At 48.6% G+C, this 19,309-nt stretch overlaps 1 protein-coding gene across 7 annotated transcripts in view; it reads right to left on the reverse strand.

The window, feature by feature from the left end:
* The window catches only part of SIL1 (SIL1 nucleotide exchange factor), a 98,911-nt gene that overhangs the window by 34,887 nt on the left and 44,715 nt on the right, over positions 1–19,309 (reverse strand). For 4 of the 7 annotated variants that reach the window (XM_042790021.1, XM_042790022.1, XM_042790020.1 and 1 more), the window contains 4 exons: positions 9,524–9,641; positions 8,282–8,378; positions 5,106–5,297; positions 175–296 (listed from right to left, as the gene is read on the reverse strand). In XM_042790021.1, coding sequence (XP_042645955.1) covers positions 175–296; positions 5,106–5,297; positions 8,282–8,378; positions 9,524–9,641 — 529 coding nt within the window. Of the gene's footprint in view, positions 1–174; positions 297–5,105; positions 5,298–8,281; positions 8,379–9,523; positions 9,642–15,445; positions 15,589–17,641; positions 17,929–19,309 lie in introns of those variants that run through there. The other 3 variants (XM_032992717.2, XM_032992719.2, XM_042790023.1) reach the window with 3 other exon arrangements.

Consider the following 19,309-nt stretch of genomic DNA (forward strand, 5'->3'; position numbering starts at 1 on the left):
GCAAGGAAAGGGCTAGGCAGGGGAGAAGACAGTTTGGTGTGTCGCAGGGCGAGAGAGGCTTTCAGCTCCTGCTATTAGAAATAAATCCAGAGAGGTGAAGAGAAACACAGAGCCCGTCTGGCCTCCCGAGGTTTTCACCCTCCCAGGCTGGGTGGGAGACAGGAGACAGTTCACCTGGAGAGAGCGGCTCCCAGGACGAAGGCAGCGTGCTCCTTCAGCGCGGCCTCGGTGCTGTTCAGCCCGCCGATCACGAGCTGCAGGCCGCCCATGGAGAGGAAGTCCTTGGCGTTGTCCACCTGGGAGAGAGCAGGTCCCCATCAGTACAAAACCCCCCGCCAGATTCCCCTCCGCAACTCTCTGAGGACGCCTTGCTTCGGGAGGCACAGCATCTCCTGCCCCCTGCTCTGGTGCTGAGTTCTTAAAGCAATTAAAAATTAAGAGAGAACACCTGTGGCTCGAATTTCATACAATGCTGCCTGCAAGCAGTGGATGTCATGGTTGTAGAAGCACGGTGTACTGACAGGTGGCTATTATTACATGCAGAAGGCATCGCTGAAAACTCAAATACTTTGATTAGCTATCAAAACTATTCTTGACACATATTTCAGTAATTCAGGTGATGTCAAAAATTTGGTAAATCCAAAGCTGTCAAAAAACCCCAGTTCTTTGCTCTCTCACCTGAGCAGGCATTTACTGGCAACCCAGGGAACTGTATGTTTTGTCAATGCAATTAATTAATTGATGCTCTAACTGTAGCACCAGGAGTTGGGAATGTCTAAGAGTCTGTCAGCAGCAATGGTACACGGGCAGCATCACCTCTGCTTGCAGCGAGGCGCACGGGCGGATCTGGGTGGTTTTCAGGAGTACCATTAATAATTTCATGCTGACGTGAAAAGAAAAAGCCAGTCCCTGCTTGGAAGGGTCAGCCCGGAGCTTCCCCTCGGGGCAGCCTGAGCAATGATTTTTCTAAAGCAGACAATATTGGACTGACTGCCAGTAGGGAAACATTTAAATATTAGCGGGGATTCATCCATCTTTGACTTTAACCAGACTTGGGGCTAACCAGGCACAAATCACAGTGGGCATCTGTTCTTGGAGATTAGAAAAGGGCTCTGAGTGGCTCCCAAACAAAATTTAGAGAAACAGTGCAAAGGGCTTCAAGTACAAACTTCAGTCTAGAGTCAACTCAACGCATTCTGGATTTCAATGCTTTTTTTTTTTTTTTTTTTTGCAGTTTAAAGGGGAATCTGACAAACCCTTAGACTTGCATGTGCCAAAAATTCAGTTTTAGAATTTCAACATTTCTCCTCCCTGCAAGACAGAGAGACAACAGCATATGTTGATAGATGGAAATAGAACCTGAAAAAGGAGTTATCAGCTGAGCAAACCGACCTGCCCGGCTCCCGTGAGCAGCCTGCACCGATGGGGTGGGACGGGACAGACACCGCAAGGTGTGCAGGGTGTGCCAGGCTCCGGCACCACGCTCCAGCCTGAATGCTCTTTTAGTTGACAGTGACTTCATGTTCAGTGTTATTTTTACCTCAGCCGTGTACCTTCACCAAAACTGGCTGCAAGTCTGATATTTTAGGTACCCAAGAGAATGAAGAAGCTACTCGGCTTTATGTCCTATGGGTATGTCTTTACCAAAGCGGGACCTGGGGAGCTACAGCTCGTCTCTTCTCCCCAGTGGGACAATACCCACCACTTGCTGTCCCTCTGCAAAGCCTGCGACAGAAAGCTGATCTCTGCAGGTCTGCTGGGGCTGATTCAGGATTTGCAGCAGCTTTTGTATCCTTTCAGATCCTGTGCTTTTAACTGTCCCTATAAACTGGACCTGCCACACCTCTTACTTTTCTGCAGGCCCACCTTTTGTCTACAAAGAAATCTATGCAGCAACCCAATTTCAGCTACCGGTGGGTGCTTTTATTGCTCAGCCTCTGTAAAAACTCCAAGGCTCTTTTAACGCTGGAATTGGACGTTGACTTCTGCTCAAGAAGGAATGCATAGACAGGCAGAAGTTTGCACCCAGCATCAGTCATGGTAAAACCAACCATCACTGTAACCTCATCAGCACTGGAGTCCTTCAGGCCAGCCCCAGCATCAACGAGACACCTCAACTGCAGAATATAAATTGCGCTGTAAAGCCTATTTTGAAGAATTTTCTTTTTTTTTTTTTTTTTTTTTTTTCTTAACTGGAGTCTGTTGTGAGAGCTCATTCCCTCACTCACCATTTTAAAACCAACAAAAGCCCCAAACTCAACAACTTGAAGGTATTAACCTCTCTGGGGAGTGGTGGATGCTGTGAGGCAGCAGCTCATGCCTCGCTTCAGTCCACTGAAATTGGCACAGAAGAAAGCCAAAGATCAAAAGAGCTCTTGAGTAAAGTACACAGGCAAGGTGGGCGAGGAGAGGGATGGGAGAAGAGCAAATATGACAGCAGTTATTCAGGGAGCTGCTTTGAATCAGAGGAGAAAGAAAAAGGGGAGGGAAGGCGAGAGAGAAAATGTTAGAAAACGAGAGCAAGGAAAAGCAGCATGTCAACCGTACGCAACGGAGAGGAAATTAGCAGTGAGAAATGGTGTAGCATGTCAGAGGAGGGGAGAGGGAAAGATAAGGAGAGTAAATAATTGAGAGAAAGAGCCTGCAATGCATGAGAACGGGTCTTGGCTCCGCACACTGCTGTGCAAGCACCGTGAATTCTGTTTATAAATGAGTTATGCTCTGGCCTCTTCACATTTGCATTTGGTTTTTATGCGTTACAGATAACCTAGCAAGCCAAACCTCTCTGCTCTTTCTCCAAGATGGGCTTCTAAACATGCCAAGTCGAATCCTGACTGATGAGAAGCAAACCAGAGCTGGCAACCAAAAGCTGAGCAAGCGCAGAGCCCTTGGGCTGACTCTTCAAGAGCAGGAGGGAGCATCTCTCCCCCAGCTCGGCACCAGCCACGGCTTCCCCTCCGCTCCCTCGCGGCGAGCTCGGAGGCACATGCTGCTTCACATCCCAGTGCTCCGGGATGCTCATGACCATGCCGTGGACCAGAGAGCATCCTTTGCTTGCAAACCCTAAAGGGCATGGCATTTTCCACTCGGCAGGGCATTCTGTGCCCCGGAGGCAGCAGAGGGATGGCCAGGAGCTGAACGATTATCCAAAGCCCCGGCATGTTGCCATTCAGATGGAGGCTGGGGGAAGAGGGAGCAGCAGAGCCGTCACCGGTCCCACACGTGGGCACACGCTGCCCTGGGCCACCCACACCTGCAAAGATCCCCGCCCTCCAGCAGCACGGTTGTGGCTCGGCGCAGAGGATTCCTGACAAGTTCAGCTCTTCCAGGGGTATGCGGCACAAGCGTATTTGGCTGCTATTCAGTAATTACATTAAGCCAGGGCTGCTAAAGTCAGTACCAAGCAGAGATAATGCTTTGGACGCATTCAACTGGCTGGAAGAAGAAAGAGGAGGAAAAGCCATGCTGGCTTAGAGACAAGTCATATTTCTTATCAGCTTCCTGCCTGATGAGAAGGTGCTGCCCAGCCATCTGCCCCGACAGCGCGGGCACAGAGCAACGTTGTGATCGATGCACAAAGGAGTCCTCTGTGCTCCCTGCCAGCCTCCCTGCCATTTCCCCCTTTCTGACCCCTTTGATGCTGGATGTGGTTCCCTTTGATGCTCCAAGTCCCCGCACAGGGAGCGGGGACCACTTCCCTGCTCCTCTCTCCTTTCTGAAATCGTTTGCCTCATCCTGTGCTGCAAGCAGGTGGGATTTTATGCTGGAACAGTCCAGACTGTTATCCTGGAATCCAAAGCACCCCAGAGTGTTTGGGGGTTGCTTTTTAGCATGCTGGCCTGATGCTCTGGCACCCTTAACCAGACAGAATTAGCCCTGAGTATAAATATGAAGCTCTTTGGGTGCCCATTGTTCACACTTATTCTCTGAGTCAGACAGATGCTGTCAGTGAAACAAAAGCATTGAGAACAAACAGCAAGGAAGCCTCTGCATGCGTATGACAGAGATTTAGTGTGGAAATTCAAGACAAAGAGCCCTGGAAATAACACTTCTATTAGCTGATGCATGGACTCCCTTTCTCAGCGGCACATTCCTTCAGCTACCTTCCCCCAAAATCCCACGTTTGGTTTTAAGAAGTGCCGTTGCAGTGAAAGGTCTTACACTGGTGTCTCCCAAGAGTTGTCCCATTCACCCTCTGAAATTATAAAGTGACTGAGAGCACCACTGGAAGCTCTCCCAGTCTGCTTCAGACCCTCCCCAGTTGCTGGGGAGGAAGAAGCCCAGTCCTTTCCCCCGAGGCAGAACACAGCCGTGATGCCCACCCACCCACTGCGGCGTGGGAAGGCACCCAAGCACAAGGGAAGGGAGTGGCGTGCCCACAGCCTGCACCCAACGGGAGGTAAAAATGTGTGAGCTGAGAGCATAGCGAGAGAGATCAGAGGGAGAGGGGAAAAAAGTGTGAGCATACACCCGAGGAAGCGAGATTTCAGGAAATATATTCAACCACACCCAGAGCCGATTAGCACGGCTCAGCTGATGCTCAGCAACTTGCCATTCGCCTCAGCCTTCAGTCGCCACCAGCCCGGCTGTGAGAGGGGCTCTACATGCCACTTCTTACTCAGGCCAAGGGAAGATACAGGCTGTTGGGCGGCTGTCGTCTTCCCTGGTACAAAGACAATCTCTGCAAACTGATGTAAGGGCACCTACCTGCAATCACGGAGGCTTTCCACAGAAGGAGTGAGAAAATAATTATTTTCTTAGCAACGACTACTTTACGTACCCAAAACCGATAGATAAAACCCCATTTTGTAACATTAGGCATATAAAAAGAGGAAAGGGAGAGTGCAAGAATAAAAGTCTGAGAACAGACAACGAATCAGGCAACACTAACCCCTAGGAAACGGCTCGCTACTGGCACGAGCGATGATTTATTCAAACCTGGATATAAAATAAGCCTGCAGTAGCCCTCTGCTGTCTGTTATTGTCCCAGGATTATGATAATTGAGCAATTTGTATTACCTGATACCGATAAGAAAAATAAAACCCCATTTATGACACTGTATCCCCTGGATCTTACATGGTAGCTACTAATGCATTTTTGTTACCTGGTGAACATAATATTCAAGATCATAAAGCGCCGCTACTTTTTCATCCAACGTGGAGGCAGAGCTGTTGAATTTGCCGATTAACTTAACCATAATTTCATAATCTGTTTCCATCTTCACGTTCAGCTTTTCAAACTCCTCCTTCAGCTGATCTATGGGCCGGAACTTCTTCCTCACCTCTTCCTCGTGGGCCTTGAAAGAAGGAGGAAACCAGATATGAAGGCAGGTGATAAAGAGAGTCAAGAAAGACGTAGAAAGAAACCCCAGCCCCAGATTTACAGGGAGAACCTGGCTATCTATGCAAATGGATTTACTGCTGTGCAGCAGAGATGCGGAGGCAGCATTGGAGGGTCCTTCCAAGAAGCCCAGGAACCCACTTATCTGTAAGATACCCGCCTTGGGTACCAGCAAGCACTTCCCAAGCCTGTGCCTAGGGCTTTGCACACCATTTCTGCGTCCTACATGCCTTCCAAAACGACGTCAAGCCCAGAGGCAGGCAGCACTGCTGTTCTCCATTTGCCTGCAAGCAGACGTTCTCAAGACCTGACTGCAAAAAAGCCCTGAGCAACCTGTGTGATCTCACAGCTGCTGCTGCTTGGAGCTGGAGCTGGAGACCTCTGGAGGTCTCACCCAGCCAAACTGCCCAGCGACCCCGTGCCCGTACAAAGACACTTTCATCATCCCAATCGCTTAACACATTTCAGGGAGGCTTTATCTCTCAGGGAAATGTATGCACTCACTGTCAGGGACAGAAGTTGTCATAAAGCAAGGCAGGAGGGCCAGCTAGAAGATGGAGGCAGCTGATGTGCTGTGCCATGGGGCTTGGCCATGAGATATCCTGAACTGTAGCACGGCTGGTCCTCCTCGTACAAACAGCACCCCAAGGGCTGGGGTGAACTGGGAGCTGCAGAAAGGCATGGGGTGAGAAGGAAAAGGAGCTGCAGAAAGGCATGGGGTGAGAAGGAAAAGGAGCTGCAGAAAGGCATGGGGTGAGAAGGAAAAGGAGCTGCAGAAAGGCATGGGGTGAGAAGGAAAAGGCTCTGCCAGAGATCTGAGAGAGCCCCCAGAGCCAGAAGGGACCAATTGTCCCGCATCAGCACTGGTGGCACTGGGACAGGTGAGGACAGAGCCTGCTGCTGCAGGGGACAGAGGAAGCAGAGAGGCCAGACTGAAGATGGGCTGTCCCAAGAGCAGGAGAAAGCAACAAAGCCCCTTTTGAAAGGGATTCTGTCATGAACACAAATACCACAATATGTTTTTATACAGGAGTGACCCCCCCAACTGGAGCACGTGCACGTGCCGTGCTCCCCCCAGCAAGCACAGCCCTGCTCCCCCAGGCATGAACAGAAGCCAAGGGCTCGAGCCACTGGAGAAAAGAGCAATGGAAGTAAAAGCACTGTCAATCTCATGGCAGCCGTACAATCGGCGCTAATGACTACTGGCCTAATTACTATAGGTACCACGCGGCAACACCGAACGCCACCCCCACCCCAAGTGCAGAGAACTGCTTTTGCAAGAGTGTAGATGGGAACGCACTTGGTGTAACTCAATTTACTTCGACACGGTTACTTCAAGGATGAATTTTCTCCCTGCAGGAGTGATTTTAAACGGAGTACTTTAGGTCCATTAGATGTAGCTGGTTTTAGCCCAGTTACGGGGACGATAGCCATTCTAACAGGGCTTTTTAAAATATGGCTTATTTTCACATAATAGAGTATCACTAATTTTTGCATTTAAATGACACTCATTTCAAGAAGTCCTGCTATCAGTAATGCTGTCTGCTACGTAGATAATCATACAGAAAAATGAAATAATGCCCTGGCGCCAGATAGAGGGGAAAAAAGACTTTCTGCGACTCCCAAGACTTTAGAGCCTTGACTCCTACCTCAGTTTTCCTTCGACTGAGACAACGTGAAGGCGACAGGACAAGCTAGGGCATAAGGAAATACTGCAGACAGGAAGAGGTGAAAAAGGCTGTGATCCACCTGAGGAGTAACATATCATCCCACCAGTGTCACGCCAGTGGCTGGGGCCAGCTCCAAGCCTGGACAGGGCTGAAAGCAGCCCTTATATTCTATTTTACTTTGGGTTGTGGACTATTTATAACTAAATGGCCAACTTAGAGCTTATATAAGGAAACTTCAGCCTACGCTTCACCACAGCCATTCAGTTTTTACTACCCAAGTCCTGAGATTGTAAACTTAAACCATGAGATCACTTCTGGATCCAGCTGTGCCAGTGGCAGGGGATGGCTTGTCATCATCCCTGAACCCAGAACAGAAGCGCCTCAGCTGCACACCACTTTTGGTACTTCCTCATGCTTAGAAGGATAGCGAACAGCAAAGGAATTTCCTTTACAAGTATCATCACGCTGCAACCCACTCCACTTCGAGGGTCTGCAGACATCTTTGTGAACCAAACGGCAATTGAACAAACAAATCAGAGCAAGGGATAAAAATACATCCAAACAATGGAAAGGAAATCAGCCCGTGGGTGCACAAAAGCATTTGCAAGTTCCTTTTCTGCATTATCAATTCAGGTCTAATCACACTGGTATCAGAAAACTTAGGGGAGCAGCATCACACCGGAGAGCTTACTAACCATACCGGCTTTGGGGGTCAGCAAAGATCCCATAGCCTGGGTACACCAAGAACAGCAGTAAGAAATTCAGTGTCTGGATGGCTCAGGAGGATGGTTATGTGGACACTGCATGTCTGGTTTGCTCGCTGAGATCCCACCCACACGAGTAAAGAGCAGAAAGTGGGAGCATCTGACGGCTGACCTGACACTGAACTGCGGGACCCAGCCCACTCCACTGCAGCCCGTGGGATAATTATTACCGAGAAACACCCTGAACTGTGAGAATATACTTAAGTACTTACAAGCAGCTTGTAACACAAGGCCTTTAAGTCTGAAATTAATGAAAGGGATCTGAACAAAATTTTTCCATTTTTATAGAAAACCCAGGATTAGTACAAAAATGGGTGAGAGTTTCTCGGGGAACTATACCGCTAACAGGCTAGCAAAGGTATTTTAGGTCCGTATTCACCAGAAGATTAGTCTGCACAGTATTTTCCCAAGCAATTACTTTAACCATCATTTTTCTGAGACGTGCAAAGAAAGGCGTTCGCACCTGTGCAGTGTGCACTGCTGCAGACACAAGGAGTTCCCCTTACCTTTCTTTCTGCCTTTTCACTCTCCTTCATTTTAGCCAATGCTTTTTTGAGCTCCTGGGATGAGAATGAATTTGAATCAACATCCACCTTGCCCAGCCTTGCAGAGGAAACAAAACAAAACATTTTATGAGTGAACAATTGTACCTGTAATATTTTCATTGTGATATACTAGCAATGGATAATGTCAGGACAAAAGGAGCTAAGAGCATGAGATTTCCACGCATCTCACTTAAAACACATAGAAAAACCCCACACTCGAGGAAATATTAGTTTGAGTGCTATGTTTTGTGTGTGGTTTGCAGATACCTCACCCTGACAATCAAAAAAGGCTCGGCAACCTGCACTGTGCCACTAGATCACTGCTAAGGACTTGCAAGCTTTAACAGGGGGATTTACAGCTGAAGTGCTGATGATGGTCATACACAGAGTTAGGGCAAGGGTAAGTCCAAGCAGAAATTACACGGAAATGCTTAAAACCATGTTGTGTTGCTCTTTTACATCGATCGCATTGTTTCAGGGAACTTATCTGGGCCATAAACTCTCTTGCACAGAGGAAAAGAAAAGCCAACCTTTCAGGCATCATGAAACTAAAGAGCTTCTCCATCCTCCAAACAGGAGTAACTGGGGGAGCAAGGAAAGCACTGGTAAATCCCACACACTTTAGAAAAGAAATTTCCCCATAGTAACTAAACCTGTCTTTGTTAGGAGGGTCCCAAGGGGAATGTCAGCGCCAGTGAAACCTTTAAAACAAATTTTAAAATGTGGTTGTAGGGGAAGCTGTGTGATCTACGGAGAATTTTGGCATCAACTGATGTGTAAATGAATACTGGGAGCCTGCTGACTGCACCCAGCTAAAAACAATGCTACCTGGCTCAGGTCAACACAAACAAAACCCCTCAACAACTGCTCTGATGGTTCAAGTTCACAAAGCAGTTTCAGACCAATTGCTGCAGACATTCCAAAGGAATAAATGTCATTCAAAGAAGCCACATTGCCAATTCGGTCTCAGTGCCATGGCATGAGAAGTCACGAAGGTGTCTCTCAATATATACTCAGGGCACTTCTGCCGCTGTCCCAAAGCGATCACAAATGACAGGGCTCAGTTTTCAGCACTGCTGAATTCCTAAACAAGCAATTAAGTCTCGGGAAGAGACAGCAACGGAGTGCACCAGGGAACCCAACCTTTAATAAAAGACATGAAACCCGCAGCCCACCCACCGCCGATGCTTTGCATCACTGTACCTTTTCCTCCTCGCTTCTCTCGTGTCCCTTTTTCCATTTTCACTGTCTGGGAGCTTCACTTCTCTGTCTCCCGTCTGCAGATTTAATCGTACGTGCGACCCTGCAGGAACAGCTTGGCCTACAAACAAAGGTCAGGTTATTTTAGGACACGTGCATTACTTCAGCTTTGTCCACGACGGGCGAGCTGAAGGCGCACGCTGCTACCAGAGAGGTAAAAGCCTTGTCCCGCTTGGCGAACAGGAGTGGGCAATCCGCCGCCGACCACTCACCCCCCCAGCAATGCCCCCTCGACCCAAGTGCCACTTTAACCTCGCAGAGGTGTCCCCACCCTGACCCAACGAACGCGCCCCCATGCAGCCCAGAGGAGCGCTAGCTGCCTTCTCCCCCCTGGGCCAGTTCCTGAGAGCACTAAACTCCACATCAGGAGCGGGTTTGGAGGAAGGGGAATTGGCTGCTGATTAGGGTAGAGAGCATAAAATACAGCTGCCAAAGTGAAATCAAAGCATACCACAGAGTATGGCCAGGTATGCTGAATATCAAGTGTACAGAGGCAAGGCTGTGCTGGTTTGGAAATACTGTATTAAAAGGAATACATGATCACTGCTATCCACCAACAAAAGCACTAGGAATACATTAAGCTTTGGTTTTAAATGCAGAAAAGATGGGAAAGCCACACTTTTTTCTTGGTCACAGTTCACCACAAACACATGACGATGGCCAGCTGCCGCACTGGGATGGAGGTATGGCAATATCTGGTTGCTTATTAATGCTGCTTCGTCTTGTTTTAACGGAAGAAATCTGCCTGCTTTAGGAGAGGGGGGTCGCAGCTGAGCGAATACGGAGATCTTAGCTGCACACAGAAGGACAGGCAGACACACAGCTGCTCGTGCCCCTCCCTCTCGATGAAATTTCCCTATTCAGCCTTTCCTTTATGATTCCTTTTACCTAAAAAGATGCCTAGAATAAAATAACACAGCATGCAGGAGACAGGTAGCATCTCCTACTGAAGGGAAGGGAAGACAAGGATAATTATTTCAAACAATAAATACATGTACTCAAAGACAAAATGCTCTAGTCTAGGGAACGACCAGATTGATCCCTCCCTCTTCAAGACCAAAGAGATATTTCACTGATCAAAGGACCTGGCGCTTCCTACATAAGACTGGAATGTTTGTCACAATTCAGACAAAAATATTGCAAAGCCTAAAGCTATTCAGCAGGTATAAATGCATTTAGAAAAAAAAAACCAGGAAAATCCATTTTGGAGGATTTCCTATTAAAACAGGGTGCATTTCTGATAGCTCTTCTTTCTATCCACCATATTCTGTCCATAGGAAGTTGCGTTGGTTGGGTATGAGAGGGGACTGACGGGATTATCTTCCCATCTTAAACTACGCAAGGACAGGCTAGATGTGCCTCCTCCACACCCGGCACGCTTTCCACCAATGGACCCAAACCTCCTCCTGCTCCTTTAGTTGTGGTATGTGGGAGTGTCTAGGTACGCCTACCTAGGGGAACATCTTCCCACTCTGAAAAAGTGAGGTTTGCCCGACTTCGCTGCAATAGCTGAGCCGTCTCCCTCGCGGGCGATGCAGGCAACACAGCCGGGACGTGCTGGTCAAAAAAGAGTTTGTAGGATCTCCACGAAAAGGACAACACTGCTTGTCCCCCTCCCTGTTTCAGGAGACACAGAAACAGGGGTCCGCCAGCAAGGGGAAAAAAAAAAAAATACATATATAAAATGACACTGCATGCTGAACATACAGATGCATGAGGACGTATTCCTCCTCCACAGGCACAAACACCACTGAGGGGAGGAAGCGAGGGGTGAGCTGGATCCTTCCTCTCCCAAAGCCAGTGGCTTTCCTCGCCAGGTCACAGGCACTGGGGCAGCCCAGGTTACAACCGCAGCACTGGCTAAAGCAACTCCTGAGTTGTCAGACGTAGCCATAAATAAATATCCCTGTTAGTGCAGTATATTCTGGCTGTCGTGCTCCCGCTGCATGTGGCCACATTAGTTCACTCGGTTGCCAGGGGAGAGGAGTGAGGTTGATGGGCTTTGCTTAAAAGAAACATCAAAAAGGAAAGCACGGGAGCCGCCTCCAGAAGGGCTGAGTGACTCCCGTGTGACCGGCCCTCCCAGTTTCTATTTCCAGCAAATGGTAAATAAAAGAAAACGTGAACCCCAGCGTGCCTGAGCTCACAAACCCAGCGCAACTGAATAAGGAGGTTGCCATCAGAGAAGATACACACCTTTCCTGCTTCTGCTTCCTCGCACTTTCCTAAACGAGATTTGACCGAGACCATCCAAACCTCAGAGCAGAAATCTCAGCCTTGATGTATTTAAGCGGCTTTCGTTCCTACAGGGATTTCTTCTCACCACTGTGCACAGCAGCGCAGGTCCGTGCCACAGCAGGACAAACATACTGCTTCATTAAATAAACCAAGACAGACGCCTCTGTTTTCAGCAAAAAGATTGGTGTAGTCACTTAAAAATATTCAAGATGTTTGAGACAGTACGAGGTCCTCAGCCTTGTTTAGTTTGGGGTATTTTGAAGTATTATTCATAGAGTATGTTTGAGGGTGGGTTGACTTGAATAATGTGATTAAAATTGCTGATTTAAAAATGAGCGAGCTGGAAATCCTGAATTTCAATCATGCTTCAATACGTAGCTTCTAGACACTTCCCTTAAAAATAGTTGATTCTCTTTGATGCCTATAATTTGATACTATTCAACAACTGGGAGCACGCACCACAGCAATACATATGTAAGCAATTACACAGCTTCACGTGCTGTTAATACAGATTCATACTCTTAATAGCTTTTTTCCTAGAGGAATTGATTTTTTACTCGTTGTTTGTATTAAGTTGCATTTAGGAAATGAAACTCAATTATAAAATATAAAAACAAGTTTATATTTAAGCTGGTTTCTGACCTTTTTTCTCCCTGACACCTTAGGAAAAAAAATGTCTACCCAAACAGGTATGCATTGCATAATGTGTTACTGAATGAAGCTGAATGGTCTCACTTTCCAAAGATCTCCAAATCTGCTGCTAGATCTCATCCTGTCCTACTCCCTCTCTCCCTATAAAGGGAAAGAAGAGTTTCCATTCTAATTAATTTCCCACCTCCAAACTGACTACCCAGTGAGTAGAAATAGCCACAAAACCCCCTGCATGAACCTGCAGAAAAGGTTATAGCTGTCAAGAGGAGGAAGCTGGCACGCTCCTTCCCCCACAAGCGGTTTGTATTATTTACCACTTAAAAAATATCCCATACTTGGAATTTTTTAAAACACAACTAAAATGGTTTGAATACATGTTACTCTCCATCAACTTGGGTTGCTGGATTTCAGAGAAAGTCACAGGGTTTAAGTAGACTACCCGGTGTCCTCGACTGGGACGCGCCACCAGCCTGCCCCTCAATCACTCAGCCCTTTGCCTCACAGCCAAAAAGATAGTGTCAAATAGGTAAAATGCTTCCAGAGGATAAAAAACCCTTGCCACCGCACAAATGACAAGGTATTTATTGGGAATAAATGTCAAAGCAAAGCGACAGCGTTTATTTTCCAAGCAGGAGACACTGATCCTTTGGCAGTGTGCTGCTAGGACAGCGTTGTTCCAGGTCTGGATTTAATCCCTTTGTTGGCTGCAGAAGCATCAGGACAGGCTTTGCTCTCCCGCACGAGCCGGAGCACGACCGCTCTGGCTTCTCCAGAGAGCAGTGTAAACTGTCCCCGTGCCCGGGGGCTGCCACGCGCCCACGCACCCTAAAAACACCCGGTCTTTCGGAAGGTCCTCCCAGTGCATCAGCGTTCGTCTTATTTGGGTGTGTTCTGTCTGTCCTGAAAGTTGCTTAAAGTGACGCTGAGGAAGAACTTAATTTATAGCCCTATTCTTTTAATCTTGGTCAGCCAGATTTTTCCAGACATCCGTTTATTTCTTCTTATAATATATTAGATGGAGTAACAGCACCAGAGCCAGCTTCAAGGCAGCAACTCACTCGCAGGGGTTCTGCTGACATTTATAAACTGATGCTATTTCTCTCTTGTGTTTTATGTTATCAGCTATACCTGTCAACTTAAATTATTGCCTTGTAACCAAATCACAGTTATCTGTTACTCTGTTATGTGTATGTTTCTGAAGCTCTATACCTATATCAAGCCTCGCAGAGGTTGAAAATGAGACAATAAATAAATAAACAAATGGAAAACAGAACACACTTCCACCAGGTTCACAACTAAGGCAAAAATTAGGCGCGTTATGTCCAGGGTAACTAAAAGCAGAGGGCTGCTGCGCTGAATATGCACCACACTGTAATATCCAAGTAACCCCATTTCTCTTTTTCTAGACCAATGAAATGACCAACTGTGTTTCCTCACTAAATGAGAAGGGTCTTATCCTGCCCAGCTCCTTTCCAGCACATTGTTCCACTTAGTGCTGGCCACAAGTGGTTTTGCATTTCTGCATAGAGAGAAAGTCAAGCCCCAACTCACTATACAGCAACAGGCAGGCACTAAGAATAACCGGGTAAGTTTTACATCATACATAGACAGGCAAATCCCACACCAAGATCGTGCAATAACTCACTATGCTCCTGGCAGTGGTTTCTTCAGCCCCTACCCACCCATCAGACCCCCTGAGCTACCACCCACTGACCTGCCCAGCAGGGACACAAGACTCTTCCCCCTCCAGAAATATCTTCTGGCCCCACTTTGTCCCCTATGGCAGAGAAGTGCTCCCCTGGGAAGGCTTCTGCAAGGAGAAAAGGGTGATCCAGCTTGCAGAGGCAGATCCCCTGGTTTCTCCCCAGGTGAGCATCCTCATTTGACATTGCAAAAAAAAAAAAAAAAAAAAAAAAATCTATTAACAGTGTGAAAAAAACCCACAGTTATGAGTCAGTAACTGGCTCTGCAATTCTCAGAAATCACCCTAGTATCTGAGCAAGCGTCAGATAGCATCTACCTTTCTTTACTCTTTGTTTCTCTTAGTGCAGGGGAGTGAGGGGAAAGGGACGTGCTTTCTAATACAGGCAACAAAAGAATCCACGAATCAATATGAGAATGTTCCCAGCCAAACAAACCAGCAGTGCTGCGATATTAAAAATAATAAGGCTGCTCAAGACTGACAGAGTATCCGCAAAAAGTTATCTGATGGCACCATACCTACTCCTTTAATAAAATAATGATAAAAAACCCAGCAGGAGACAAATCCCGAGAAACAGCAGAGCTTCTCTCCGCCGCACTGCTGGAACCACTGGCTCCAGGAGCCACCAGTGCCACGGGTGGGTAAGTGGGAGAGGCTGAGCCATGCACAGGGGGATACCACTGCCCCGGGCTCTGCCGGGAGCGAGGACGGGATTTCCCGGGGGCCCGGAGCTCCGGCAGCACGAAGACACGGCCTGTTTCTCACGCGGAGCGCTGGGCTCGGAGGAAAGCAGAGGAGCCAGCCCTAGTCTGACGGGGCTGGGCACATGCTCTGACTCGGGACTCTCCATTAGCGCTGTCGAGCAAGGAAGCAGCAAAGCTGAGCTTTTTCTTTTTTTTTTTTTTTCTATAAGGGTGAGTCATATCACTCCTTGGATTTCTTGTTATTTCAAAACAGAACATTTTTACATACAAAAGGAAGGGAAGATGTGGAGGAGACGCAGGCCAAGAGGAGATGTATTACTGATGAGAAGAGGAAGCCCAGAGCCTGAATCTCATTTTGCTATTTCCTGCTCCTTTTTCACTCATCTACAGCCTTTTGTATTAGTTTGCTTTCTGGCACTCACCGCTCCTCTCAATTAAGTGCCACTGGAAAAGGTCATTAATATGCTATATATCACCTCTTCCAGAGAGCTGGCAGAGAGGTTTAACAGCCTCAGGCCTGGAAGCTCCCCCAGAAGCCACCCCCAGCACCCCCCGGTTTTCCCACTGTACCTCGCCCGCAGCGCAGGCGCTGAGGAAGCTCCAGACACTTGAACCCACATTTCAAGCAGAAACTCTCACGGATGCTGGATGAAACACTTTGCAAAGCCGCTTTGTGTGCAGCTCTTACTTCCATTAGTTCTATACTTCTGCTGGGAAACCACCGGTGCCTGCTGAGCGCAGCACATCCTTGGAGAAGCACCGTCCTGGTCACTGCCCAGCGCTCCTGGATGTCTTAGCTCCGCACCATCAGTGACAGCAGGGGCTCTAAGTAATTAATTAAAGAGAAAACTCTTGTATAGTCACTGCATGCTTGCCACGTTCATGAACTGCTCCCTAAGCGCGTGCCTGCAGCGTGAGGGGACGCGATGCTGGATGAACCCCTGCCGTGACGCGCCGCGGCCGTTCCCACGGCGGCACTTCTCCCGGGGCTGCAAATGAAAAGTCCTGGTGGTGCCAGGCTGGGTTTATCACCATCGTTTTGTCTTATCATTGCCCCTCGATACAGACAAAGATCCTGCTGTGCAGAAGGCCGACAAGGATAAAGAGACGTCCTTCCCTTCCTGGGATTACCGAGGAAACCACAGGAAAGGAGTTTTGTCCTTATAGAGTGAGCAAAAACCGCTGTTTTCTTCTGCCTCCCTGAGCATACAGACACTGAGCGGGGAAGGGCCTGATCCCCAAGCCACAGGTATTTAGCTCTCAGCAGCAATTCACACCAGTGTCTTCCAGGAATGCCAGAATGTGATGAATTGTTGAGAGACCGAATGAACAGTTAAAAAAGGCTCAACAAAATCAAGAATGTTTCACATAAGACACTTCAGTTGCTTAGCTTATCTGATAAATCTTTTCTATAATACTCCAAGCTATGCTAATAAATATCCTGCGATACAATTTATCAAAATGGTGATGTCTAACTACAACATCTTCTCTAACACTGATTTTGCTCCACGCTGCAGCCAAGCAGGGACAGAAGCCACCTGAAATGCTCTCAAGCTCGCGCCTAGGGCAAATCTGTTCCTGGTTCAACACCCAGCGCTGCTGCTGGCGGCAAAGCCGTCCCTGGGGAGCCCCCAAAATCGCTGCAGTGATACATCCCAACACGAAAAGCCACCGTCGCTGCCCCTGCCCCAGGCTCCTCATGTGTCCCGACGAAGCAGCGCCGCTTTCTGCTGGATTTGAACCCTGCAGGAACAGGGCGCAGAGAAAGGGCCACTTTCATTCCAGTTTCTTACTTAGCAAGACAGAAGCTACTTACTGGTGCTTGCTGGGCTACTGTCTCCCTACGGCCACAGAGATCACTGTGTGGACTCAGGGTGCTCAGGGCTCCTCACAGCCGGGATCGGAGGGAGACATGCACCCACAGTAAACCTTGGGAGAACTTTCTTTCTTGCATCCTACGGTTTTTAATGCCCATTGCTTGCTTGCTGCGGTAACGACCATGCCTTTAAACACCATCCATCAGGCCTACAGCTCAAACGTTTATTTCTCTGAGAAGGGTTTAGAGCCACTCTTTTGTCCTAGTGCTGAGAGGTCTTCTCTGTAATCTGTTCCCCTCGGCAGATATAATGAAAATGTTTTTAAAATGATGCCAGAATCAAATCCCTCCTTCTGCAATTTGATCCGCAGCTAGCGGAGAACAAAGCGTTGCAAGGAAGGGGCTTTCCAGTAAGTAATACTTGGTTAGACATGTGAAAGCATCAGTTAAATTTGGACACTCGGTTGGACAACCACTTACGACTGCCAATTTAAACAGATCCAGCTCTCTCCCACAGCACCGGTATTTATGTTCTCTCAATTGATCAGCAAGCGCCGGGGGCCACGAGCCCAGTTGCTCCCACCGCCAGCACCCCCGGAGCACCGGGCTCCAGCTCCTACCGCCTCTCGCCAAATCCACCCGGCTGCCTGCGCGTGGCTTCGCCCTCCGGCCCCGGGCGAGCAGGAGGGGAGGAAGAGGCAGGCGGAACCCGGCGGCGACAGGCGACAGACCCCGGCTGATGCTGTCAGAGCAGGTCCGCCTAACTCACGCCCACCACCGCCGACGGCCAAAAAAAAGATTATTCTGCACGTAGCCCAGCCTCGTGCGGGGGCGTGCGCGGAGCCGAGCTAGCTGCCTGCCTACAAACCCATCAAACCTCGACCCTCCTGTGGCAAGATCACCGCCGAGGGCGAGGGAGCCGGCTGTCGCGCGCAGGGCCGAGCACGTACCTCCCGCGAGGTGTCTGCCACTTTCCGGGACGCTCCGAGACGGTAAGGGGTGGGAGCGAAGGCGGGTGCCAGCGAGGTGCCTGGGGAGGAAGGCTCTTAGGGAAAGAGCGACGGGAAGGCTCGGAGGAGGACATATGGTGCCTCTCTGATGGGAGCCGCTGCTGTAGCATCTGTCGATAAACCCTCCGCTGCTGCCAGTATAGAAAAGCTTCATGCGGCGAAGAGCTCCTCGCAACAAGTGCTTCATGCCCTTCCACCTCCCTCCCCGCAGAAGCTTCTCTCTCACTTGCACTGCAACAGCAGAATGTACACCAGGGAAAAAAAATACTAGCATGGAAGGAGGAGAAAGGGTTGCCCTTTTGTAAAATTGGCAAAAAAACACGTTTCCACTTCACAAGCAAACCCGTATCTCCAGTTTTGAGCCAATCATTTCTTATGCATTACCACACACCCTTGGTTACAGCATGATGCATGTACTTAGTGATCCGATATGAAGCACTTCATTTATTTTCTCTTCTGATATTGGGCTCGATTCTGTGAACTGTAAGCAGCATGAGAGAGTTTAATCCCACAAAGGTCTGGGCAGCTGCAGAACAGTGGAGATCGAAGGTGTCCAGTCACACTCTGACTATGTCAGCTACCAAACAGCATGCCGGGCTGCACGGACACCGCAGTGACCTTTGTCTCACCAGGTCGCCAAGTCAACATCCAACAGAAACATTATTTACAAAAGCCAGTTCTAACCCCTCTCCAGCTCCGTAAATTATTTATCCCCAAATCTACACTACTTCAGAATGTCACTGCAAGCTATTCAATAATTGTCATCCCACAGGTGTATTTGTTATACCAGAAAGCCCATCTGCGATGCTGAAGGCTTATCTACGTTCAGAGAAGATCAATGCAGAATGCAGGCAGAGAAGGATGAGTGGGATGACCAGAAGAATTGAAAACCTGACAAAAGGAACTGAGGATGATACTTATCCTACCAAATTTTAGGCATCTAATAGCTTTTTGAGCCGGGCACCACTGGCTTCTTTATTATGACAGAGATTAGCACCTCCAGAACATCATCAACCACAGCTGGCTTCCACATCTGTCACCCTCAGCGAGCCCCTCTTCCCCTCTCCAGTGACTGCTGAGATGGCCACCACAGATGAACATAAGGGCAGAGAAAACCACCCCCAAAGAACCCAGCAACGCAGAGGCATGGGAAGGACACAACTGCTCTCTAGGGAGAGAGAATCCATCAGGACCAACACCAGTGTGAGAACCAGGAGGTCTGGGCTAGCCATCGTTAATTTGCAGTTGGAAACGAGGAGCTGAAGCCTAAGGTTGTGCAACAGGAGGGAAAAGGGTCCAAAAAAGAAACTATTTTCAAGGGGAAGGCTGGGAAGCTCTCTTCATAACCAGGTCTTGGCGATCTCGGTTCCTGTCCTCAGCTTCTGTGTTTATAACTGAAAAGATAAGACATGTACAACAGAGGCAAACCCAACTCCCTTTCTCCCAGCTCCAGCCATCCCCGGGAGCGTTTCAGGACACGCTGGACTGCTGGCAAGGCATGCAGCTTCTGGACTCGGATTGCACCTCTGCTAGGTGCGCGTCAGCGGGCTCATCGCATGCACCCGCACCAGCGGCCGCAGCAACATCCCGGCACCAACGTTTCCCCGA

Source organism: Tyto alba, unplaced genomic scaffold, assembly GCF_018691265.1.
Source record: "Tyto alba isolate M040663 unplaced genomic scaffold, T.alba_DEE_v4.0 Super-Scaffold_17, whole genome shotgun sequence".
NCBI lineage: Eukaryota > Metazoa > Chordata > Aves > Strigiformes > Tytonidae > Tyto > Tyto alba.